This window comes from Eretmochelys imbricata, chromosome 3 (assembly GCF_965152235.1).
Source record: "Eretmochelys imbricata isolate rEreImb1 chromosome 3, rEreImb1.hap1, whole genome shotgun sequence".
Classification (NCBI taxonomy): Eukaryota; Metazoa; Chordata; order Testudines; family Cheloniidae; genus Eretmochelys; species Eretmochelys imbricata.
The window spans coordinates 209,863,263-209,889,257 of NC_135574.1; the positions used below are offsets into that span (position 1 = coordinate 209,863,263).

General features: G+C 43.6%; 1 protein-coding gene across 1 annotated transcript in view; it reads left to right on the forward strand.

Annotated features, from left to right (window-relative positions):
* Nucleotides 1–18,763, forward strand: part of BUB1 (BUB1 mitotic checkpoint serine/threonine kinase) — a 43,857-nt gene extending 25,094 nt beyond the window's left edge. The window contains exons 13-25 of the mRNA XM_077812087.1: nt 478–573; nt 1,738–1,828; nt 2,232–2,313; nt 3,966–4,146; nt 5,713–5,800; nt 7,928–8,166; nt 8,687–8,827; nt 12,768–12,883; nt 16,113–16,274; nt 16,513–16,670; nt 16,760–16,937; nt 17,626–17,732; nt 18,489–18,763. Of these exons, the coding sequence (XP_077668213.1) occupies nt 478–573; nt 1,738–1,828; nt 2,232–2,313; nt 3,966–4,146; nt 5,713–5,800; nt 7,928–8,166; nt 8,687–8,827; nt 12,768–12,883; nt 16,113–16,274; nt 16,513–16,670; nt 16,760–16,937; nt 17,626–17,732; nt 18,489–18,684 (1,835 nt within the window). The 3' untranslated portion in view covers nt 18,685–18,763. The remainder of the gene's footprint in view (nt 1–477; nt 574–1,737; nt 1,829–2,231; nt 2,314–3,965; nt 4,147–5,712; nt 5,801–7,927; nt 8,167–8,686; nt 8,828–12,767; nt 12,884–16,112; nt 16,275–16,512; nt 16,671–16,759; nt 16,938–17,625; nt 17,733–18,488) is intronic.
* The last annotated feature ends 7,232 nt before the right edge of the window (nt 18,764–25,995 follow it).

Sequence of the window (25,995 nt, forward strand, 5' to 3'; positions counted from 1 at the left end):
CATACGTAGAGCAATACAATCCTGATCCCACTGTATCCCTTTGAAAACTTACTTGTCACCAGTTTTTGTCTTTCAATATTAAAGCATCTTAACCACTGACCAAAAAACTGACTGCAGTTTAATTCAAATTGTATATATCTCAGAGAAATGAAAATTGTTCATTGGCTCGAAATGTCTTAATCTCTTCAGGTATTGGAGGGATCCACTAGGAAATAAAACCATTAACTATACTTTAAGCCTCATTGAAACACTAGGTAACTTCATGGTACTCAATAAGATATAAAAGTCCACTCTTGTTTCCATTATTTGTTGTTTTGTTCAACACCTGCTGAAGGTGTTTAAATACAGAGTCCAGAAAGACAGTCCAATGATTAGTGCTCTCTTTCTTACCTTTGACGTTTGTCCATAATGAAAAATCCTATAACTTTTGAAAGGTGCTTCTGCAGCTGTTTTGACATGTTTATTTTCTCTTGTTAGGATTTTTAATGGACATGTTTCAGACACCTATCCTGCCTGAAATGTCTTCTCTTCAAGAAAATGAGGAGAAATTTGAGGCCTATTGTAGAAAAAGTGGTATGTATTTTATCCACAATCACACTGCAACCCAAAATAAATGTTTGTGCCCTATTTAGTTTTGGTGCGGGGGGAGAGCAGTCCTTTGGCTATGCATGGGAAATGGAAGAAGCTTAATCCCGAAGAATTTCATATCATGAATCTGATTTACTGGAAGGCTCTAAATTCTTGTGCAAAGGATTAGGAAAAGTATAAGCACACTTATGTTGCCTACGAAATGCTGTAGAAGAGTGTGCATTAAATTGGGTTTAAATAATTTGTTGCTTCTTTGTAACTATTTCTCTGGCACTTGAAACACAATTCCAGAAAAGATCTAGTTAATACTCTGTTTGATCTGCAAAATTTCAGCCTGAAGAAAGGTCTGCCTCACCCTAACTTTTCCTTCTCTTGTTACTCTGAAGTTTGTGTGCAGGTCAGTTTAGCATTTTTGTGTTGGGTCGGGGAGGGACCGCATTTAGACTATGATGTGTATAGTGTTCTTCGCCAAATGTTAGTATCCTAACTGCACGCCTTCATTAATTATACAGTTAACCTGGCAATTTAGCTGTAGCACAATGCATTGGCATGCTGAGATTGGAATGGAGACTGATTTCCTCCAGTCCTGTACTTCTGAGCCAGCGTGCTCTCAATTCCTAGTAGGGTTTCAGTTCTCTGCACAATAAGCCCGGTTATGGCTTTGGAGTGGAAGAAGCTCCATTAATAAACTCCTGTAGTCTTTAGTATAGCAAAAACTAAACTGATTTGTTCCACTGGGTGAAAACTCTGAGGATGCTTCAGGTAGATGGCTGAGATGTGAAGAGGCAGGACCATGTGGCCTTTCATTTTTCTTCCTTCCCACCTCAACCCCTTGCTGATCCTGTTAGCTTGCCCTTTCTTAGAGCAGACAGGAATTTTCTTTAGAACCTATCAGGTCTGTCCCTTACAGCTGTCTCAGGCTGAGAGAGATGCTCTTTTGCTCCATCCCCACCCTGGGACTGAGAATAGTCTTCTGCCTAAAGGATGCGTATGTAATATGCTACTGGAACATGCGTTATGCTGGAGTAGCTAGCATTTCCATTCCCATCAGTTCTCTGATTGTGTAGGGATGAGGATGTAGCCATTTATTATGTTGCTTTTTAGGTAAAGCTGAAACAATATTGACTTAATTCTTTCTTTGTTTTCTAGAGCCTGGTAAAAGCATGAAAGCTAATGCAACTGCCCCTGTTGTGTCTGCTTTTTCCGTTTTTGAAGATGAGAATGAAAAAGAAAACAATAGGTAAAGAGAAGCTAGTCACAAATTGAATCTCTTGTCTCCGGCATACCATGCGGGGTCAGTAGTGCCATTCCATTTAGTCCTGCTATGACTGCATTAGCACTATCGGTCTGTTTAGATCTTCAATTTAGGAAGTGTACAGAGGAAATAAGGTTCCCAAAGATTGGGAAAATGCCACATGAGAAGGCCTTGGCTGCTTCTCCATGAAATGGCTGAAGTCTTCTTGAACATAGTTACTGTGATCATGGTTCTTGTGTGGCTTGCCTGGTAAGTGTGAGCAGCTTACTTTCTGAGACCATGACAGGTATGCAGACCAATTTTCTAGAAAGCTAATACCAGCTCTGGCCTCTTAACTTTTGTGTAGGTTATTCTGCTAAAATGACTTCTAAACAGCAGTTTCTGTTAGGTTCCCACAGCAAAAAAACAAGCTTGCCCGGGTCAGAGCCTTCGGAGAACATCCCTTACTCAGATGTGCTGAGCAATCAAAAGTAAGTGTATGCTTATTTCTAACAAAGCTTAGCCTAGTAGAGTAATGTGGAATTGGAGGGCCTTGAAGTGGTTGTCTTTAGTGCTAACCTGTAGTGATCTGCAGTTCTATTCCAGCATTGCAAAATTGCTAATCTGTATCTGCACAAAGAATCCCTGGCATATTAAATTTTGTCTCCTAGAAATGTCATAGGCAAGTCACTGGACATCTGCAAAACCTTGAAGCCCTGGGGTATGTTTCCGGGAGTGTGACTTCCCCATCCCATAAACACAACGTCCTTCTACTGAAATGTTTTTATAAATGGGAAAACTATGGTAACACATGGCCCAGATGTTGCATTTAGTGGAATTAAATGTTGCCAGTTCAAATGTCACATGGCTGGAAATGTGAATTGGAGGCCAAAGGATCCCAAAATCAGGTCCTTGTCCACTGTTGCTGGTGTCTGACATAAGCCCTCCTGATTTATGTTAGTCATTGAAGCCCTGCTTTGACTTTTAAAGTATTTTTCTGGCCTTAGGAACTGCCTACAAAAATGACTAGAGGCATGGAAACCTCACTGAGAGAATGAGAAGATTAAGACTTCTCGGTTTAAAAAAGAGATCATTAAGGTGCTTAGTGGAATTCAAAAGAGGGGGTAACAATTATGCAGATAATGTGAATATCCACAGCTGCATTTGCTAGGATAACAAAAGGAAATAAACCTCATGCTTCTGGGTATAAGCTATCCACTGACAGATTTCTTCCTAACCCACCTGGGCAGCTTGTTCCTTAAATGTCTACAACAATCTTTCTTGTACCTTCCTGTGAAGGTTGTGGTCTGGCCACTGTCAGAATACTGGATTAGATAAACCAGTGACCTGATAGGTAGAGATAGCTCTTGTGTTCTCAGAGCTAATCCACTAGCTTTGGAGGGGACACTGCTGGGCTGAATCTGCCTATGTGGAACCTATGACAGAGGAGCTTATTGATCAGAATTCTTGGTGCATGGACATTTTCCCTATATAGGTCTCATAATTGTCATAGCTCCAGTCTGCTGCCTTTGCACCCTCAGTAGCAGCTCATTGCACAGCTCTGCCTTGAGCTTCTAGGGTGGGCTGCTGACCTTCAGGGATTCTTGGCAGCTTTTCTCTGCTCCTCTCTCCTTTCTTCTCTCTTTCCCCTTCCTTCTTCCCCAGCAGTCCCCAAGACCAACAAAATTAATCTGAGGAGAGAAGTTGTCCCTGGAAGAACTGAGCTTCACTCCTCTGAGTGGTCGGGAGCTGAGCATGGGTCTGCACGTGAATATAATGTGCATCTGTGTGGGTGGGGAGGTGGAAGAGGGTGCTTCAGTACTACAATGACTAGAGTAGTCGGGGGCTGTAGTGCCTTACTAGTCCTGCTCCTTGGCCTCTGGGCTGGGTTAAGCTTTGGAATTTGGCAAAGTCCAAGTGTTCAGAGGTGGCCACGGTGGCTTATTTTTGCTAGCAATAGGGAAACTGTATTTCTGCCTGGAGAAGGTCGGACCAGAATACATTGGTTCTCTCATTTGTGTCAACATGTTGAGGGTCTCGATGACTGTTGGCTGGAAAAGCATTGTGAGGTCCTGCATGAACTGCAGGTATCACAGACTTATCGCTAGCTCCCTGGTGAACACTGCTTGATCCTTCTGTGTAGGAAGGAACTCGGACAACAGAGTTCTTGATGGATGACTCCACTGTGTGGGCTCTGCACTGTAATAACAAAACACTGGCGCCCAGTCCCAACAGCACAAGAGACTTTGCACGAGCCACACAGCTTGCTTCAACCCCCTTTGGCTACCTGTCAGCGCACTCGTGGCAAGCCATGGAGGACAAAGGTAAAGGGTTACGTTATAAAACGACGTGTATTTGATTCACCTCTGCTTTACACCGGCCCTGTGCCAGCATCACTTCCCAGATCTCAGCAGCTACTTGGAGTTCCTGACCCGCAACATTACAGTATGTGGGTGCTAATTAATTTCAGGAAAAAGAGTAGCAGGGAGAATGAGCCTACATAGCAGCAAAGCTCCTCTGGGAGTTGTAATTTGGTGGGGGAGAGAAGGTAGCAGTTTCCCATTCTGCAAGGATTCCCTGATGAGCAGTTCCTAAAAACCTCCTAAACTACTGTTTCCTGAAAACTCCCTTCAATAGGAGTCAAATCTTAAGTTCCTTGCTTGTCTGTTTCTCCTTCATGGTTGCTTCCATACTTTTTCTCTTGTGTGGAATGCCCTCCCTCAAACCCTAACGCTGCCACACCTTCCAGATCCCTCCTTAAGAACGGCTCCTACCATAGTGCTGACAGAGCACTGGCAACTGACTGGGCAGGCAGGGACCTGAGCCTGTTGCCACTGATTGTAGGTCTCATTAACGAAACATTGCTGTTCCTTACTAATTGTACACACAGCCATTCTAAAGGAAATACAAGCTTGTATTACTGCTGCCCCTTCCCCACGTGTCTTTCCACTCTGTTCTGTCTTTGTCTTTAAATTGAATTGAAGGTTCTTTGGGTCAAGAACTCTGTCCAAACAATAAGTGAGAGCATGTCCGTAACATAAGGGTAAAAAATTTAGAGCTTGTAGTTACCAAAATCATTAGCAAGCCAAGAAATTCAGAGCTGCATTTAAACTTGAATAAAAGACATTTCGAAATGCAGCTGAGATTGCCCAAAGAATCCTGTTTGTACCCCTGTCCAAATGCCAGCTTCCATGTTCCCTCAATATTGGCTTTTAGATGTAGTTTTGGGGTCAAGAAACCTGTAGAGGGGATCTAAAAACATCTCTCAGCAGGATATTAACATCTGTTGTGTCGAGTGCTGAAAAACGTTTGCAAGTAACGTTCTGTGCTAAATAATATAGAAGAAGCGTTCCTCTCACTTTTTAACGTTTGGAATGAAGAAAACTTAAACCCATGGATTTGTACTTGTTACTGCAAGAGCAGAAGCAGAACACTTTTCAAAATGGGTTCAGTGCCTATTTAAAAAGCTTCTCTGATTCAGTGTGCAGTCAACATTCTGGGACTCTGATGCTGTCCACAGCAACGTTTTTCAATTAAATGTTTAACAGTGACTTCTAGTGCACGTAGGCCATAATCGTCAATTCTGGACAGCTAAAGTTAGTCATGTAAATGAATGACTTGAATTTTAGAGGTGCTTTTTGCTCAGAACTCATGGAAGTCTAGAGGAAAACCATTGGGTTGGGAGTTCTCACTACTTTGTTGAATGGGTTAATATGTTCCAGTACTTCTGTCCCAAAATTTACTAAAATCTCAAGTGAACTTCTTGCTAGCTAGTCACACAATCCATAGCAAATGTTTGTGCTGAGTTATACTGGATTTTATTGTAATCACTTATAGTTCACAAACTGCTCTTTAGCAGTGGGACAAACTTGTCATGCACTTTTATTCAGAAAATGCAGTCCACAACAGTGATGGTAAGATGGTTCTGGATTCTTCTGAGGAGCAGTACATGGAGGCATCCAATACCAGGAAGCTAAGGTACAGTACGACTTGTTCAGATGTTTGAGATTTCAAATGCCTAAATGAAGACTTCTTGAATGATAGCAGATTCGGCACCTCTTCCACAGTTAATGGATACCTGCTGTTTCACAGATGCGTTTTTCTACATGCTCTAGAATCCACATGCTTACTCAGATTGTCTCAAAATTTTGCTGTGCCTCATGAAGGGTCTGGGTAGGATTAGTTAAGCTTAGGGTTAGAGAGATAAAGCTCCCCGAAAATCATGTTATCAAAATCCTGTGCTCACAATATTTTTTTTTGCGCACACCTGTGGCTCAAACTGTCACTCTAATCCTTCCCAAATTAATATTGCCTGCTTTGAATTGATCTAAGTTAGTGCACAGTACCCACTGCCCTTTGGGAAAGAAATATTTCAGAAATTATGGGGGTAAAGTTGGGGACTGTAACATGGGTTGACCCAAACTGACCTGCCAAAGAGTGAAATGCATTTGTTCAGCAAGACATCCGAGTAACTGAAGGTACGTCTACACTGCAAAAAAAACAACCTCACAGTGCCAAGTCTCTGAGCCTGGGTCATTTGAGGTAACGGAAAGGATTAATTAAGGACCTGCTGAAAGGGTCCTGAAGGAAGCAACAGGAGAAGATTCTAGAACTGCTGTGAGCAATAGTCACACAGGTCTATTGTAAGACCTTTGAGCATGGGAAAAAGTTTGGGTTGGAAAGCCAGAGCCAGAAGGCTGAGGGCCTGGGAGAGCAGACTCCATGGGAGTAGAAAAGACTCCAGCCAGGAAGGGCTGAGAGTAGCCTGCCAAGGCCAGGAAGAGATCCAGAGACCAGACTCAAGGCGGAGAAGAGACAAGCCCCAGGGCTGAGCATTATTTTGTGTTTTAGGCCAATAAATTAGGCCCTGGGAAGAAGGGGTATTAATGGACAAAAATAAAGCCTTTGTGGAGTTGGGAGACAGAGGCAGGGCTGCTGCAGAGCTATACCTGGCCAGAGGGTACTGTAGGACAAGCACGCCCATTGAAAGATCAAGTATGTCTTTGCTCGGAGTCCTGTAGCTCTCAGAGGTGCACAAGGGTGTCTTCTTGCAATGGGGATTGTCGGTAACCTGTAGGCATATTCAGTAATGTTCTCCAGGTGTTGGTGAGAGGTGAGTGAAGGCAGTGTCTCAGAGGAATTCTCAAGTTAAGGGTGAAAGGGTGGTATCATTTAGCAAGTTGGGAGTGAATTGTGTCGTGGGGTGACTTGGGCTAGGCTCAGTGTTTGAGTGTAGGCCAGGTGCAGGTCATTCCTCTCTGCTGTACCTGAAATAAACCAAAGTTTTGCCTTGACAAAGAAGGTGCTGGACACTGGGAGGGGAGCACTGAAGGTCAGTGTTCTGTATCATTTGTAAATGTTGGGTGCTTGCTAGTATGTGTTGTGATGGGGCATTGCTCAAAGAAGGTAGTGAAGGTTGCATTACAGAGGTAGCATGTATATACTTTAACTTTATTTCCTGGGTTTTCAGATATTTGACTTTAGCTACTCTCCACATTCTGGAAGGACATGAGGCAGCACTACGCAAATTTCAATTCTATATTAAAGCCCTTTTGGGTAGTTAGTTAGGGCTTCCACACAACGCTAGTATCCCAAATAGCTACATGGGGAACCCTGTGGATGGCAGAGGAGCCTCTTGCAAAAGCTCTTGCTTTTTTTCTCTTTCAGTATGAATATGCTGTCCTTCACTGTCTGGGAATTTGTCTGGGGTTGTCCATGCATCTGGATAAGTGATGCTTGCTTGTTTTAAATGGAAATAGATAATCTGGACCACAACTCTGCAGCAAGGGATGGAATCTGTGGCTGGGGAATCAGAGTACATGGGGGCCCTACCCGTTGGGAAAGTTCTCCTGAACCCTAGGCATTAAAGCAGTTGACTCAAGCCCTGAAGCGTGAGGATGTGTTTCACATAAATTTTTTCAAGAACATACAAAAATGCAGTGAGATTAATTTAAAGGAATACAGATACATGCCATTATTGACATTGGGGCAAAAGAATGCAAACATAAGTTTATTGTTTTAAATGTTTTTATCTTTTTTGGGACATAGGGAGGGCCAGTTCATTATTGGCAAGTAACTTAATGTTTTTTGTATTTAAATATGTAGCCCAGTGTTGGAGCAGAGCCCAGAACAAGGATATCTGTCAGGAAATGCACCCTCTGCAGCTGCTTCTCTAGTGTTAAACCAGCAACTAGCTACTGAGAAGGCTGTGTTGGAGACTTTGCAAGCAGCCAGGGGATATTCAGATGAGGAGATGGTGTTAACTGCATGTAAAGAGTCAGTCAGTACTCCACAGGTTCCCGTGTGTGCAGAGGACAGGACATACCAGAATGTTAAAGCTCCAGGTACTAAGGATCAACAGTATCATTCCTCTGTTAAAGCTGGGATTTAGGTAGCTGTATATACTTAGTATTTCCTTCCAATGCGCAGCTGGTCTGAAGCAAGCAACTATGAATCTATGAAATGTCTTGCAATTTCTCTAAAAAGTGTTCCTTATGAGTAATGATCCAACAGCATGTGGAGGGATAAGGCTGCATATTTCCTGCATCTTGTGAGGTGCTGAGTGCCCTCAACTCCACTGAATTTGTTGGAACCTGAGGATTCTCTCAGCTCCTCTGTCAGATCAGGTCCAAAGGTTTGGCTTTATTAATGCCTGTGTCTTCAGGTAACAATAGCTTTTATATTCCTTTTATTAAACTGTTTCACCCACTCAGCTAAATCTTGGATCATCAAAACCAAGACATACATAAGGGTTCATGGTAGGATAATCTGTCATTCATGCTTATCACTAGATTGTAGACTTGTGTTCCTCTATTTACTCACATTTTACATACAGCCTACAAATTCTCTCTCCCTTCCATGAAGTCATTGTTGAAAACCCTTGGGACGAGGGCTTAATTCGCAAACTTCTATCAAGGCTACCTAAACCACTGAGTGCCTACTCTAATACTTTTGAATGGAAATCCAGTCTTCCCACTGTCAAACTGAAGACTGAACTTACACTGGGTAAGAACCGCCATTTTGACACATTGATTGCACTCTGTCTGAAAATTGCTTTGGATACACTGGGCAGTAAAAAAATAAATTCTTTTACATTTATTCAGAAAACCTTCCAAAAATGGCTCGCAGATTGTTTAAAGAACTTAGGGTTCAACAGTGGACCAATTTAAAAATTGCTGTATTTGGATATTATCAGCCTCTCTGTCTCTGAGAGGGAACCAATAAAGTACTTGACATGGAATTCTGAGGCTTGTATGGAACAACAATAATCCTATTTCAACAGAGATGTTGTATGTTATAGTAATTACAGCATACCTGCATGACTTAAATGTTAGTGTTCCCACTAATGGGATACACTTTAGAGTCTGACTACTCACATGCAGTTGTAGGCAAGCAGCAGACACCACCAGTTTGGTTAACCTAATATACCCTCTCTACACACCTGCTCATCATTTGAAAGCTTATGATGTCTACTTTAAGATGAGGTCTGATGTGGAGTTGTCAAATGGTGCTGTTACCATAGAAGTAGGGATAAACAATGACACCAATATGTTAAAATGACCACTTTGAAATATTTGCATTTGTTTCTGTTAGTTTACTGACTATATATAATTTCAAGACTTAAAATTGGATTTCTTTGTGGCCTCAAAACATCACAATAACAATCTAAATGGTAAAAACAAATCTGATAATAAATTTGTGTAGGTATCATTGAAATGTAATAGCACTGGTGACGTTTCTAGTCAACTTCATTATCATCTTGTTCATTGTTATGATCTCTGTCAAGAATGCTTGGGTTACCACAGTGTTCATTGCCTTAGCATGTACGCATTTCTGTGCAGGGAGGATGATTCTGACTACAGACACAGTTGATTGTGCAGTGGCCCCTACTGGTACAGGAACAAATAAGGTCTTATAGAAGCTGTGATACAGCATGGCCAGAGGGCAGCAGGAGAGTGTTAGAAGGGAGCCTTATTCCCTGTAGAGGGAAGAAAGTTTGCAGATTAATTAAAGCACCTGAAGTCAGTCACCTGATAAAACCCCCCTGCTTCAATTAGACAAGGGAAGGAGTTGAGGCAGAGTGGATTGGTGTTGGAGCAGTTTGGAGGAGCTGAAGCAGAGTGGATTGGTGTTGGAGCAGAGAGCAGTTTGGAGGAGTTGAAGCAGAGTGGATTGGTGTTGGAGCAGAGAAGTGCTGCGGTGGGTTAAGAAGACCAAGGCCCTAGGTAAAGGGACACCTGATTTGTGCAGAGGGAGGGCAGGAAGCCCCACAAGCTGAAGGGCAGGAGAGGGAAGTAGCCCAGGGGAAGGAACCGCTAGTTCAAGCAGTTTACCGCTATCCCTAGGGCTCCTGGGCTGGGACTCGGAGTAGAGGGCGGGCCCGGGTCCCTTGATCTCCACTCCTCTGCTCTAGGACACTAGTGGGGCAGTTAATACCCCAGTTCAGGGTGAGAAACGGTGCCCTGAACCCTCCCCAAGAAGAGAAAGCGCGAGACCCATCAAAGGAGTGCTGGCAATTTGCCACAAAGCTCAGATGCTTTTGGGTCTGGAAGAATACAGGAAGTATTTGTCATCCACACTTTTCCATCTGTATTGCAATGGTGATCCAATATCAGGTTTACCTATCCAAATCTTTGTTTTCCAAGATGCTCTTTTGACATGCTGTTCAAAACCATCCTTGCATAGTGGAAGTTTGGCCACTGACTTGTCCTTGTTGATGGGTAGGTTGCGGTGCAAGCAATTCAGGTCTCTGTGGTTCTCCTTTTCTTTCTGAGTCTGATCATACAGCACTGTTACCAACTTCCTTGCTGCAGAAATTGCAGCTTGTCCATCACTCCCAGTTTGTCAAGATCTCTGAAGTGGTAAGCTCCCTTTGTTTTGACAGCATTATTAAACAGATTTTTTTCCCTAGACCCTATTAATGAGTGTACAGCAGGAACTATGTTGCAGAAGTCATGAGTGAGTGCGTCCCAAATTGCATGCATAGGTATGAAGCGATGCTTGTTAACTGTGCTGCTAATTTGTTCTCTGTATGTTCCATTTTTGGAAAGTAGTGAACAGTGAGGACCAAAATCTGTATCAGGTGACCTAATTATTATGGTATCTTTGATACCAAGAGACCCAAAAGCCATATTGAGACACACAGCATGCAGAAGCATCCTTGTATCCGTTTCATCTTGAGTACTGTACAAATCTTGAGCTTCTTCAATTCCTGTTCTGGAGATGGACTTTGCTGCTTCACCACTAAAAAAGCCTCCAGCAAGAAGGAGTGTTTCTGTTTGGGTGTGCTCCTACACTCTGTTGTCTTTTGAGCCATATATTCACAGAAGAATTTTACAGGTGATTGCTTGTTGGATGCCATGTTTAGAAATTTTTTTCCATGAAGGTACAGAGCATTTCTTGCGTCCAACCTTAAATCCTGTCCGGCACTGACTTTCTGTAGTTTTCATGCCCCTCCCCGCCCCACAGCCCCTTTTGCTCCTTTCTGCCCCCACTGTGGCCCCAAGACAGAAGAAACTCTGTCGCTGTGCCACGGCCCTGGGCCACAGTGGGGAGTGAGAGCGGGCGCTGGGGCTTTCCCTGCCACCCCATGGCTTCTTCCCGGAGAGGTTGGGGGTCACTGGAGCATCCCCCGCCCAGGAGCTTCCAACAGGGTCAGGGCCCCGGGGAGGCCTTCAGCCAGCAGTAGCAGATTTTTTCCGGGGGCCCCTAGTTGGCCGGGGCATGGACTCCAGTCGGCCCAGTGGCTAATCCACCACTGATCTAATGTATGACATTTGCCTCCAGCCATCATTTGTATGGCAGTCCTGGCACCTCTGATGTACGCTGTAGTTTCTTTGTTGCATGCTCTTAGTTCATGGATTTTTTCAGCTTGAGCTTCCAGCTGAGGGCCTAATTCAGCTTTGTTCTCATTGTTCCATCAGCATCATCAGTGGTTTGAGCATTGGCCTACTAAACCCAGGGTTGTGAGTTCAATCCTTGAGGGGGCCATTTAGGGATCTGGGGCAAAAATTGAGGATTGGTCCTGCTTTGAGCAGGGGGTTGGACTAGATGACTTCCTGAGGTACCTTCCAACCCTGATAGTCTATGATTCTATATATACTAACGATATACATATTTTGAACTATGCAGTACAATTTGCTGCGACTGGTACACAACCTTCAATGCCAGACTGCTCTTGTTAGCAAACTTAAGCTGAAAATATGGATAACTATTATAATCACTAGTGAGATACTTCAACAATTAAGACTATGCCATGAGAAAATATTTCATGTTGGTATATTGCAAAATGCTGCTATTTGCCATTTTTTGCCACGTGCTAAACAGCTGCATCATTTCGGGGATGGGGGGAATACTTGCCCATGCAAAACCAGTAAAAAAAAATCTCTTAATACATTGTCATTTGGTAGCTTTGACCAATAAAACACCATCTTAAGGTGTTGAAATTAAGCAGTAAAAACTGTGGTCATAGTCACATTGCAGTATTTCTGGAACTGCAAACAATGAAACTAATTTTGGATACCATTGTTTCACCTCGTTTACAGCACTTCTTGACAGCTTCACAGCATACCACCTGTAAACATACATAAAATAAGCTTGCAAATGATATATGATGTGGATTTGTGTAGACTGGATACACTAAACTCCAAAATTACTGTCTTTTTTGGAGAAAATTGCCACACACCTCCTAGAAAGCATTATTGTAATTGCAATATGAGGGTGCCATGGAGCTTCTGAGTTTTTAAACTTATTTAATACCTGTTTGTTACACAGCACCGAGACCAACAGTAAAGGTGTTTATAATGCACCAAAGCAATAATGTGAAGTGCTGCTGTAATGTGCTTGGCCAGTTCATTCTGTCTAGAAAGCTTTGCTGAAGAGGAAGTTTTGTAAATAGAACTCATTAATCTATTGTATCTTTCATCTCCTTCCTAAACTGCCAAAGGTTCTAAATCATTCCATGTGGATTGCTTACTTGGAGAAGGGGCTTTTGCTCATGTCTATCAGGCTTCTGTCCTGGATACAAATAACCCTAAAAATAACCAGAAAGTAATATTAAAGGTAAGTGGCTTTGGTTCTGAATAGCTTGTCATATAACTTTTAGAGCTGGTTTCGCTGAGGTCCCTTAGTAATTCAACCAATAGTCTGAGATGTGTAACTAAGTGGATTCCTTAAAGTGCCTAACCTCTAAGGCAGTGGTTCTCAACCAGGGGTACACGTACCGCTCAGGGTACGCAGAGGTCTTCCGGGGGGTACATCAACTCATCTAGATATTTGCCTAGTTTTACAACGGTCACTAGTGAAGTCAGTACAAACTAAAATTTCATATAAATGACTTGTTTATACTGCTCTATATACTATACACTGACATGTAAATACAAAATTTATATTCCAATTGGTTTATTTTATAAATATATGATAAAAATGGAAAGTAAGCAAATGTTCAGTAATAGTGTGCTGTGACACTTTTTTGTATTTTTAAGCAAGTAGTTTTTAAGTGAGGTGAAACTTGGGGGGGTACACAAGACAAATCAGACTCCTGAAAGGGTACAGTAATCTGCAAAATTGGAGAACAACTGCTCTAAATGAACTTTGTCTGGCTTCAGTTTCCAGTCATTGGTTCCTGTTATGCCTTTCACAGCGAAGTTAAAGAGCCCTCCAATACCTGGTATTTTTTCCCTGTGAATATACTTAGGTGCTAATCAAGTCAGCTCTCAATCTTTTTGATAAGCGAAAACGATTGAGTTCCCATAATTCACGGTAAGGCAGCCTTTTTCCAGCCCTTGAATATTGTTACTCTGAAACCTGTTTTTTTGTTTGTTTCTTTGGCTCTTCTCTGCACCCTCTACTTCAAAGAATGAGAAAAGCAAGTTTTTAAATGTGATTTTTTTTTTAACCTGATAGTGGTTTCAGTACATAGATTCCTTTGTTCTAGTACTTAATGCGAAGTGGAAATTGGGTTTCCAGTGTTGAACTAGCCTCCTCTATGGCTATTTGTCATAAATTGTCACTGTAAGCAAGATGTGTACTGCCTGCAGTAGGCTTAAATGACAATTTTAGTCTTATTTTAAATAAAAGACAATCTATATAGAAATAAGAGCTTCTAACCACATGAGCAATCATATTGCTGTGAACTGAATGGTTCGAGCACTTTTCAAGATCAGTCATAGAGTTCAAGGCCAGAAAGTTCCAGATCAACTAGTCTGACATGCTGTATATCACAGGCCACCAACACCACCAGGCAGAGAATGGAAGGACTAAGGTGTAGCAAGACCCTGCCATGGCAGGGAATTAAATGAGAGATACCTGTAATATTAAATCTCGGCAAGGTGGAAGTTGTGAATTAGCCTAAACAAACATTCTTCTTTGAGTAGCATCCCTATGGGTGCTCCACTGTAGGTGTGTCTGCATCCCTGCGCTGCTAATCAGAGACCTTCAGTAGCAGTGTCCCTTCACCCCACACATGTGCTGCCACCCCTCATGCTCTGCCATGAGGCTATCCAGTGTTGTGCACACAAACCCTCCTCAGTTCCTTCCCAGTCACCCCTGGCTAGAGATGGAGCTTTAGCTGTCCATTCGTGGATTGTTAACTTCTTTAGAATTGTTAGTTTTTAGCTACCTTTTGGAGCTTCCCTTTAACAACAAGAAAGAAAGGGATAAAGAAATTACTTATTAAAAAAAACCCCCATCCCTTTATTTTAGAGTTTGTTCTTTTCTTCAGGCACCTGTCTGGGGATTCCCCATGACAGGGTATATCCTAAGTACACTTAATAGCAAGGGTATTCAGTTTTTTTCCCACCCAACTATTAAGAGATTTCTCAAAGGCATCACAAACCTCTTTCTCCAATCCAGACTTCCTACCCCACAGTGGGATCTCAATCTAGTGTGAAAAGGACAGACTAGACTGCCATTTGATCCCATGGCCACTTGTTCTTTAACTCACCTTTTCATGAAGACCGCGTTCCTGATCTCCATCACCTTGGCAAGAAGGATAAGGGAGATAGCGCCTCTGATGGAGCATTCTTCCCTGACACAGTCACACTCAGACCACATCTGAAATTTACCCACAAAGTGATTTCCGCATTTCATGTGACCCAACTTATTTACCTTCCCACCTTTTATCCCAAACCCCATCAGGATAATAGGGAAGCCATCTGCCATACTCTCAGCGTAAGAAGGGCCTTGGCCTTCTATTTGGACAGGACAAAAGTTTTTAGAAAATCTCTGAGACTCTTCCTCTCCATTGTGGATCGGTCTAAAGGCATAGCAGTTTCAGCTCAAAGACTCATCAAATGGACCTCAAACTGTATCAAACTCTGTTGCCACGTTCACAATTTAGCACCCCCATCCACAATCTGCACACACTCTACGAGATTGGTCTCCTTGTCTATCACCTTCTCCAAGGGTATCTCTATATCCAAAATCTGCAGAGTAGCTACCTGGGCATCTGCTGAACTTTTGCTGAACACTATGCCATACTAGAGGACTCTGCTGCAGACACCAAATTCAGCACCATGGTTCTATCATCCATAATAAATTTGATTCAAAAGCCGCAGCCTCCGGCGGAGGGTACTGCTCAGGAGTCACCTACAGTAGAGCATCCATAGGGACACTTACTCGAAGAATCAGAGGGGTAGCCGTGTTAGTCTGGATCTGTAAAAATGGCAGAGAGTCCTGTGGCACCTTGTAGACTAACAGACGTATTGGAGCATAAGCTTTCGTGCATCTGATGAAGTGGGTATTCACCCACAAAAGCTTATGCTCCAATACGTCTGTTAGTCTATAAGGTGCCACAGGACTCTTTGCCGCTTTTACTCAAAGAAGAAGTTACTCACCTTGTGCAGTAATGATGGTTCTTTGAGATGTGTCCCTATGGGTGCTCCGTGACCAACTCTCTTCCCCTCTGCTTTGGAGTTCTTATCAACTGTGTGGTAGAGAAGGAACTGGCTGGTTAGCCTTGTGACAGAGAACGGAGGGGTGTGGGGGAAGCAGCTTATTCTCAGGCCAAACAGATGCAGCTGCCAAAGTTCTCCAATCAGCAGTGCAGGGATTCAGACTCACTTACGGTTGAGCACCCGTAGGGACACACATCTGGAAGAACCATCATTACTGCACAAGGTGAGTAACAACTTCTTCTAATGGTTCTAGAACTTATTATCTAGATAAGAAGAAAAATGCCCAAGCACTTAGGTCACTGTAATTATATGGGAAGATTTTCCCATCTTCCTTCAATTTACTAGAGAAACCCATTGGATTATATCACTATTTAATATGGAGTGTTTGGTTACAGGTGCAGAAGCCTGCAAACCCTTGGGAGTTCTATATAGCATTTCAGCTGATGGAGAGGCTTAAACCAAGTGTGCGACATCTCTACATCCAGTTTTATTCTGCTCACTTCTTCCAAAACGGAAGTATATTAGTTGGTGAGCTATACAACTATGGAACTTTACTGGTAGGTGCACTAAGACTTGTGGGCTGAAGAGGCATATTTGTAACCTTTTAGGAATTAAAATACATTACAATGCATAGTAATCCATTGTTCCTCTTCGCTTTACAAAAACACGTGTTGTAGGTTTATTTTCCAACACTCTGTTTTGGAAATACGGAGCTACAATGTATATTATGTAAAGCTATCTTTTGGTGTGGTTGACATTCTTTCTCTCTTCCCATCCCCATATCTTTGTTTATAGAATACTATAAATATTTACAAAAAGCTTCCTGAAAAAGTGATGCCTCAAGCACTAGTAATCTATTTTGCTGTAAAAATTCTATATATGGTGGAAGAGCTCCATAACTGTGGAATCATTCATGGTGACATTAAACCTGATAACTTCATACTTGGAGAAAGGCAAGTATTTCCCTTTAGTACCAAAACTACTACCCTTTTCTACTGTGGTTTTAATAATTATGTGGCAATCATTTACTCATTTGCTGCAGGCTTTTGGATAATGACACCTGTGACATAGACAGTCTCTCTCATGGTCTGACAGTCATTGACTTGGGTCAAAGTATAGACCTGAAACTCTTTCCTGAAGGAACTGTGTTTACAGGAAAGTGTGAGACATCTGGATTTCAGTGTATCGAAATGCTGACACAGAAACCGTGGAACTACCAGGTATGAGATTACATAGATGTAATAACCTGAGCACTTGGCCCCAATCCACAAATTTATGATTTAGGAGCCGAAGTCCAAGTTTTAGGTGACCTGCAATCCACAAAACCCCTGTCAAACCCTGTTGGTGCCTAAACTCACGCAGCTCTAAGTTTCTGCCTCTGAGCATGCGCACTTCCACCTCATTGAAGGTGTCGGGATGCCTTGTATGGGGAGCCTAGACGCTGAACACAGGCTTCGTGGATTGTAATGTTTATGTGGGATTTTGGGTTTTTCTGAGGTTTTTTCCCCCTCACTCTCTAGGTGCCTAAACGTTAGGTGCCATGATGCTCAATGTTGCAATGCCTAAGTCCCTTTGTGGATCCGGGCCTCGGTGATTAAATTCTGGCCATCTGACATGAGTCCAGTGTTTAAACTTGATAGGCAGGATTCTGCTTGGACATAGCAAAACAGGTTTGTATTTCTATCTGCTGTAAATTCCACTGATAACTAAGATCACAACTGTTGTTATATAAAGGCCTGATCCTGCAACTTCTGCTCAGATGACTTGTCCAGCTGAAATCATAAGGTAGCACGAAAGTATGTTCCCCGAAATACTTGAGCAGCATGAGTTTTCAGATCACCTTTTAAGTAATAGTGCTAAATTATTAATCTGGACTTCTTCACAATAGACCCATCTCTCTCTGTTTAGACTGATTACTTTGGAATTGCTGGAACAATATACTGCATGCTCTTTGGCACCTACATGAGGGTGAGAAATGAAGAAGGAATCTGGAAAACTGAGGGAGTCTTCAGAAGGTTGGTATCACTGCATCTTAAGGGGAGCTCTTCAGGAGAACTTTTTTATAAAATGCAGCTAAAACTACTCGTTTTAGATGGCTAGAGAGATTTATCTTCTGCACCCAGTTCTGGGGAAGCTGCTAACATAGAATTAGCTTTTTAACTGTCTTAGTTACCCCCTGATGATTTAAAACCCATGATTCCAGGCTGAAGTGTGGCAAGTTCATACGCACACGTGCTGCTTGAGGAGGTATTGTACTTGATGCAGGAAGTCTTTCAGGCACAAACTGCTTTTTCAGCAGAGGGTGTGCCAGATTCCAAGAAGTTAAGGAAAATTTACAGCAAATAGACTTAACACACGACAGTACACTAGTCAGCAAGTTTGACTGGCTTCTTTGTAACATGTTGCTTAGTTAAATTGCATTATCTTGTCTAAGGAGTAAGGTCCACAAATGCCCCGGGTTGGAGGTTCCTGGGTGGATGAAAACATTGGCCTGTTTAAGAAGGCAATGCATTCTATGGGAGAGAGGGAGGCTAGAAGGAAATTCAACTATATAGTCAAGTACCATAACAGGACAGTTGTACTTGTTGCCACTGTATGACTAGAAAATACACTTGTTTCTTCCTCTTACAATGGGTTTCTCTAAGTGTAGGTAACTCACTTGTTTGCTGTAACTGGAATAAGTGTACCGAACAGGTCCACTGAAACTAAATATATTGAGAACAGTCTGGATATGCTGACTCTGTAATGAAGTGCTTGTTTTTCTCTTCTAGGATTCCTAATGCAGAATTGTGGAATGAGTTATTCTGCAGCCTCCTGAACATACCAGACTGCCATCACCTTCCATCTTTGGGAGCTTTACGCAAAAAGCTAAGAGACTTGTTCCAAAAGTCATATGCTAAGGAAATAAAGTTCCTCCGCAATAGGCTTGTGGTATTGCTCATAGAAAACAAACGTTCACGAAAATAAGCCTTGAATTTAAAGACTTCTGTTTCTCTTAATATGGAGAGAAGCTTTCTACATATACTTTTAAAATGTCATGTCTTTTCAAAATACACTTGGTTTGCTACTGATCTTTGAGTGAACTTTGTCCGAGAAACTAATCTACACAAGCTATATGACTTTTTAGGAAATTCTGACTTGAATTTTTAAAGTTACTTTGGCGGACTTCAATGTGGGAGACCAGCTAGAGGTCTCATGCCGCAGTAGCAAAATCTCCTTTGCTTTCAGAAATGATGATTTTTTCTCTACCACAAGGTATTGTCCATAATAGTTACATCATGTTGGGTACATGATGCATAAAGATGAACTGATAAACAGGTGGAAGGTAGTGGCTGCTTTGAGACCAGTCATTGTGACCAGTTAGGTTCATTATGGGCAAATGGAGGAAAGGCCCAACCAGTTCATGGATTCCATGGCCAGAAGGGACCATTGAGATCATCAAATGACCTCCATAACATAAGCCAGAGAACTACTTTGACCTGAAACAAAATGTTTCCTACTTGGAATCCCTTTTAGAGCATCTGACAAGGCTGTAATGTCCATTCAAATTGCTTAAAATGGGCTTTTTGTGTAAAGAAAGCAAATCTGACCTGAAAAAATGTGGAATGCAACATAAAAACTGGATTTAATATCATCTCTGACAATTGCAGGAATTTATCCAGAATAGATTAATGTCTATCCTCGTGTGAAGTTAGGGCTTCTGTTCAGACCGCCAGAACTGATTAGAATTCTGGACCAGCTCTCTGCACAGGAATTGTAATTGTGTCTGTAAAGCTTAGTGAAGGTGTCAGGATTCTTTATCTGGTAGCTGCTGCTCAGAGGTAGAGACATTAGGTTGCCACTTTAGGAACAAAAAAAGAATTATACTTCCATCATGCTTGGAGATGTAATTAAATGCTATGTCCTTTTGTAGACAGGAATGTGTTTCCAAACCTAAGCTCACCAGAGACACAGCATCTCCAGCCATCAGAATACTTGATTACTGAAAGAAACGGTATGTGGAATAGTGACACTGCTGCCTCCCTAATAGGCTGAATGCCAGCGAATAGATGCTACACCATAACTCAGAAGACTGGCAAGATTAGGCAGAACCTGCTTTACAATTAACTCGGAAAGAGTTACTATTTAATGTAGCTTTCCTCAGGAGCTTGAGACAATAGTGCATGCAACATGCTGATGGAGACCTTTTGTTTCCTTTTGTTTGCTCAGCCTAAGAGACCTGTAGGAACTGAAGCAGGTGTTGAGCTTTCTGATCTATGTCATACAGGGCTTGAAATAAGAAGAAAGTATTCTCTGCTACTGTAGCATAAAGCTGCTTTCCAGCTGGAATCTGTGCTGATCTTTATGCACTGCTGGAAGACTGAAACAGTGTCCAGGACACCATGTGCTGCATATTATCAATTCTGTGCTTCAGAATAGAACAGTGACCTCAAGGGAGGGCATTGCCCTGTCAGTGACTGGCTGGGTTAAGAGCACTTGATTCTTCAGCTAGCCATTCACCTACAGACAGTGACTGGCGTAGAAACAATCACTACTTTACCCCTGGACACTTTCTTGTCCAGAAGTTTTATGGAGAGTTCCCGTTACAGGTACTGTGACAGGGAAATGGATTTGTGACAGTTTGGGATGCCCATCCTGTTCATCAGACCACCCTTTCCCTGTTATTAGTCTTATAGTGCCATCTGATACCCAGCTCCATCTCCCACATCACACAGAACCAAGAGAGGCAGAGTTCAGAAAGCCAGTTGCAGCTGCGGGTAGAAGTCTCCTGTTCCAGGGCTGACAGTACTACTGGGCTGAAGACAAATTGTAGCAAGCAGAAGGCTTCCTACACTTTTAGAGGGAAGTAGGATGGAGCTGATATGGCCTGGGGAGAGGAGAACGTAACTGACACAGGCTACTAATTGATAGCTTAGAATGTTATGGGAATTTTAGTCACATTTGTAACTATTATGCAGCAACATGACTCAAATTACACGCTTATTCTAGCAATCTTGCCTTGCCAAACTCACAGAAAGCCTGGAGGGGGGAAAAAAGTAAAGTCAGTCACTAGAATCTTAATTAGATATGTGAAGGGTAACCTATTTCACATCTAGCCCAACCTCTGCCAGCAAAGGGAGAAAAAGCTTTTATGGGCACCACCTTCCCTTTCAACACCGCAGACCTCCATTGCTTACTTTGTTCAAAACACTCGATTCTGTTGACAGAGAACAACTGACCTACAGTATTTTGCTAGCACTGCAGCAGGTCTAGTCTCAAATGCCTCTAGAAAGGAGGCTTTCGCTATTTTTGTGGGAGACTTTTCAAAGGATGTGCATTCCTTCCTCACCGCTATTTATCTTTTGCTCCTTCTGTTTGTCTTGTCTACTTGATTTCTGTTTTGTACCTTAAAGGCTGTAGCCCCTCCTCTATTTAGGAGCTTCTCTACCCACCTAATTTTCCATGGTATTGTGGAGTTTGCAAATTGAAACTTAATTAGTTGTAGTAAGAATTCCCTTGGAGTCTGTAATTAGAACATAGAATTTAGAAGAGAAATCATTGCTTCACTAAAGAGCAAATTACAAAGATTACCAATTTGCTAGCACACAAATGTAGCCTGTTGGCAGACGGCTTATACTGAGGTACCAAGGCATCACCCTCTGGTATGTAAAAACACACAGAATGCTTTGTGGACTCTTGTATTGGATTTTTAAATCATTATGCTCAGCATAAGATATTGATGCTTTCTTAGTACATTTTACAGCGCTTGTTGCCTGGAATACATTTCCAGTTTAAGAAGTGACACCTTTTGTCCTAGGTCTATAGAAAGGAGTTAGGGTAGTCATTTCTACCTTCATGGGGAGCAAGAATTTTTGGAAAGATTGTTCTACGTTTTTGTTTCTGCAATAAGTGAAAAAGTGACTGCAGTATGTAACTGGAATAAGTATCTAAAGCACCCACATGCACTTTGTGTTATATGTAAGAGTATCTTAATTATAAATGCAAAAATTGGCCTGGTCTTTTAAATAAACAGGAAGCTCAAAAATTCCAACTAGAACAAAACATGCATGCCCAGAGACCTCAAATTTGAGACTTGAAAGAGAAGCGATAAGATCAAAAGCAATTAAAAATAGTCTGTGCTTATTTTGCAATATTGTCTATGTTCTGACATACTGCGGTCAGAATTTGTGTCATAGGAAAAGTCTGAAGAAGAGTTTAAGGAATACCTGCTTGTATAGTTACACTCTCTTGCAGAGACAGGTTCGCTGTCCCATCAGGAGTAGCAGTAATTTCTTCCTCAACCTCTGGATTCATTGTTTTCACATCAGTCTCAATTTACAAAGGCAAAGACAGAATGGATATAGTCTTCTAACGAAAGACAATTTACAGCTGAACACTAGTATTACCAAATCTGAGCCATCCACTTGGTTTGATGTGGAAAGTTAGAGATGCGTTCACTAGCCATGTAGTATTCTAAATTGCACTTGAACAATCTAATCTGACTATGAAAGAAATCTGCTAGTTAGGCCATCTACCAGTGTCTGCCAAATGCTGCACAGTTCAGCGGGAGCTATGTGGCATGTCTGAAGCCACAAGCAATGCACATTTGGCACTATTTTAATCACTAGTGGCTAATCTTTGTAAATCTGTTACTCCATGATTTCTGTGCCAGGAGAGTTGAGCATACAGGGCAGCTGTGCTTTCTGAAATAAGAACTTCAGTAAAGCGGTATTTACACTGAGGTAAATGAAGCATTATTCAGCATTTAATCCAAGACAATTTAATTCATCTGCATTTTTCTGTATTTACCCCTTGTTATTTGCAAGTGTGGGGGAACTTAAGTGTGAGGGAGAATCACTTATGATTCTGTCTCCATCTACCGCCAGCCTCCTGCTTGACCCTACACTGAATTCATAAGCCTGTATTTATAACATTCTGCAGTTCTGGGAAAGTAGGATGGCACAGCTGTCCTCATGGCATGCTGGAGCAAGGAGGGGATGAGCTGGGAGGGGAAAAAAACTTGGGCACAACAAACAGAATCCCCTCCCTCTTATTCTGACTGGAAAGGATAATCTTGTGAACTCTGAGTTTGAGAGGGTTTGTATGCAAAATAGTTGTCTAATGTATCATTCATTGTCCACTGAAATGCAGCTAAACAGCATCTATTCTGCACCAGAAAGCTAAGTTTATATATTAAATATTAACCTTTATAGACTTTAGTAGATAAAGAATGGCAATACACAGGAAAAAAGTCTCTAAAATGAGTGAAAATACTATACTACAGCTGTACTTAAACAAAATTAAAGCATTCACCAATTTTCTGTTCAGATTAGATTTCCCCCCAGGAGACCTACTAAAAATCAATGGTATTTACATGAGTAAGGAAGTTTGGAAGTTTCTGAAAAGCCAATATGCTAAAGTGCCACAGACACTTTAAAACTGGGTGATAGGACCGTTCTTAAGATATTTTCTTGAGTCCAGCCTAATTCTTAAAAAGTGCCATAGAACTTGCTGAGAAACTCAGCGTTTTCTCACTTCCTAAATAAGATTTTAAACGCCAGTCTCTCAGACTTCCACAGGCGGTGATATTAATGATTTCTTCCCATCTCATGCAGACCCAGAGATTATGATAACTGCTCTGCAATTTGGAGGTTCTTCTTCGAGTGATTTGCTCGTGTGTATCCCACAATAGGTGTGCATGCTTGCCAGGTGCACCGGTGCCGGAAGTTTTTCCCCTAGCCATACCCATGGGTGGGAGCGCTCTCCGCGATCCCTGGAGTGGCGCCTGCTTGGCGTGGTATAAGGGAAGCTGCATGCTCGCCCCACCCTCAGTTCCTTCTTGCCGCTAGTGAAGATGCGAAGATTGGAACTGCTCTGATCCAGCTTTGTTGTAGCTCATCCCCAGAATTGTTTGTTCGTTCAGTGTTAGTACCTGTAGTTAGTTAGCTGTTTAATTAGTGAGCCCGGGCCGGGGCATGCCCCGCACCCCGGGGTTTAAGTCATGCGACTCTTATAGGCGTTCTATGCCAAGAAGTGACCCGCATGCAGACTGTTTGCGCTGTTTGGGAGAAACCCATTTCAATGAAAGGTGCAAGATTTGCAAGTTGTTTAAGCCTTGTACCAAAAGAGAAAGGGACATTAGGCTCCGGGCCATCCTGAGGGGGTTGGTGCTGACCCCGACTCCAGCACACCGCTCCGAACCGGCACCGTGGCATCAGTACGCAGCAACCCTCCGGTGCCATTGACCAGTTGGCACCACTCCCCGTCTGTGCGGCATGCCAAGAGGGCCAGGAAGACTCCCTCTTCACAGTGGCACCGAGGGAAGTCTGGGACAGAAGCTAGGCCCATGTCAGGCAGTCCTCAATCCCCACCGGGCCCCAGGCCTCCAACTCACATTGAGAGGAGTAGCCCAGCCCCTTCAGAACAGGCCTCACCGGATGTCTGTATGCCATCCACGTCTGAAGCCCTCCAGGCAGCCCGGGATGTTATGTCTATGCCGGTGCCCGGAGCACAGCCAATGTCAGTCCCATGCTCCAGAGGCAAGCTGCCGCTGGGATCTCCGCAGTTGCCTCTGGCCCGGTCTCAGTCGAGGGAATTTTCCCAACACCATTCACCGCCCAGCAATCGCTCAGGACAGAGTCCATGTGGATCGCCCTTGACACCGACCAGACTGTCTGCCTGGGTTCCATCCAGCCGGGACTCTTGGTGCCGCTCATCCTCAAGGAGTGAATATCGACGGGACCGCGGCGGGTGTCAGCAACAGTCCTCGTCTCAGAGAGGGTACCGCAGTCGGTCACAGCACGGTTGTCAATGCCATTCCCACTCGGACTCCCGCTCCAAGTCTCCGCCAAGACACTGCAGCCCTGGGCGTCAGTCGCCACGTCTCGCCGTTGCGGGTCTGCCCGTCGAGGCCGTTCGCGGAGCAGCTGTTACCGTCGGTACCAGTCCTCCACGTCGAGATCACGATCCCGGCACCGCTGTTCCTTCCGGTCCAATGAGAGCAGCAGATGTTACGCCAGCCCGGTCTCCAGTCTTAGTCGTCCCTCAGTGGGCCAGGTCTTGCTACCCGAACACCCAGCCCCACCGGTGCCACAGCAGGTGCAGTGGCACAGAGCGTCATGGCCAGCCCAATGGTACCCGTGGGCACCGTGGCCTCCGGTGGGAACCCGCTCGGTGGCCGGAGCTTCGGAAGCACCGTTGGCCTCCCACTCCAGACCCCCAAGAAAGGAGTCGGTGGGATGTACGTCCTCGGCACCGTGCCCGGAGTCTGACCAGGTGGTGGACCCTCCGGTGCCAGATGACACCCAGAGTACCGCACCGGCCTCGCCCCACCCGGAGGAGGCGATTGCGGCTCCGCCCCCCTCTGCCCCACAGAAGGACTTCAGGGCCTACCAAAAACTCTTAAAGGGGGTGGTAGCAAGCCTCCACCTCCAAGCAGAGGAGATGGAGGAGCCCTCAGACTCCCTGTTTAATGTGTTGTCCCCGTCGGCACCGGGTATGGTGGCCTTGCCTCTCCATAAAGGGGTGGCTAAAATTTCAAATGCCCTGTAGAAATACTGGCTTCGTTGTCCCCCATCTCTAAAAAGGTGGAATGCAAGTACTTTGTACCCACTAAAGGGCATAAGCACTTGTATACCCACCTGGCGCCCAACTCTCTAGTGGTAGAGTCGGTCAACCACAAGGAACAGCAGGGTCAGCCTGCCCCGACCCCAAAGAACAAAGATTCTTGGAGACTGGTATCTTTCGGAAGGAAAATTTATTCGTCTTTGAGCTCCCAGTTACAAGAAGCAAACCATCAGGCTCTCCTGGGCTGATATGAATTCAATCTGTGGGGCTCCCTGCCCAAGTTGGAGCACTCCCTCCAGGAGTGCAATAGGAAGGAGTTCAAAGCGCTAGTGGAGGAAGGGGCAGCAGCCGCTAGGGCGTCCCTGCAGCCAGTTTCGGATGCTGCGGACACAGCCACACGATTAATGGCCTCCACAGTGTCCATGAGACGGGCGTCATGGCTCCTGCTCTCTTGGCTGTCCAGCAAGGTACAGTCTTCCATGCAGGATCTCCCATTTGATGGGAAAGTTCTGTTTGCGGAGGAAACAGATACAAGACTGCATGGCATGAAAGACTCCCGCATGACCTCCAGACTCTGGGCCTCTATGTCCCGTCTCCAGCAAAACCTAAATTCAAGCTGCAGCAAACTCCCACCCAGGCCGCCCTCCTGAAGTATGAGGCTGCCTATAAAAAGCAGCGGGACTATAAGAGACGCCCTCAGAGGCAGTCTCAGCCTGCCCCCCAGCCTGCGTC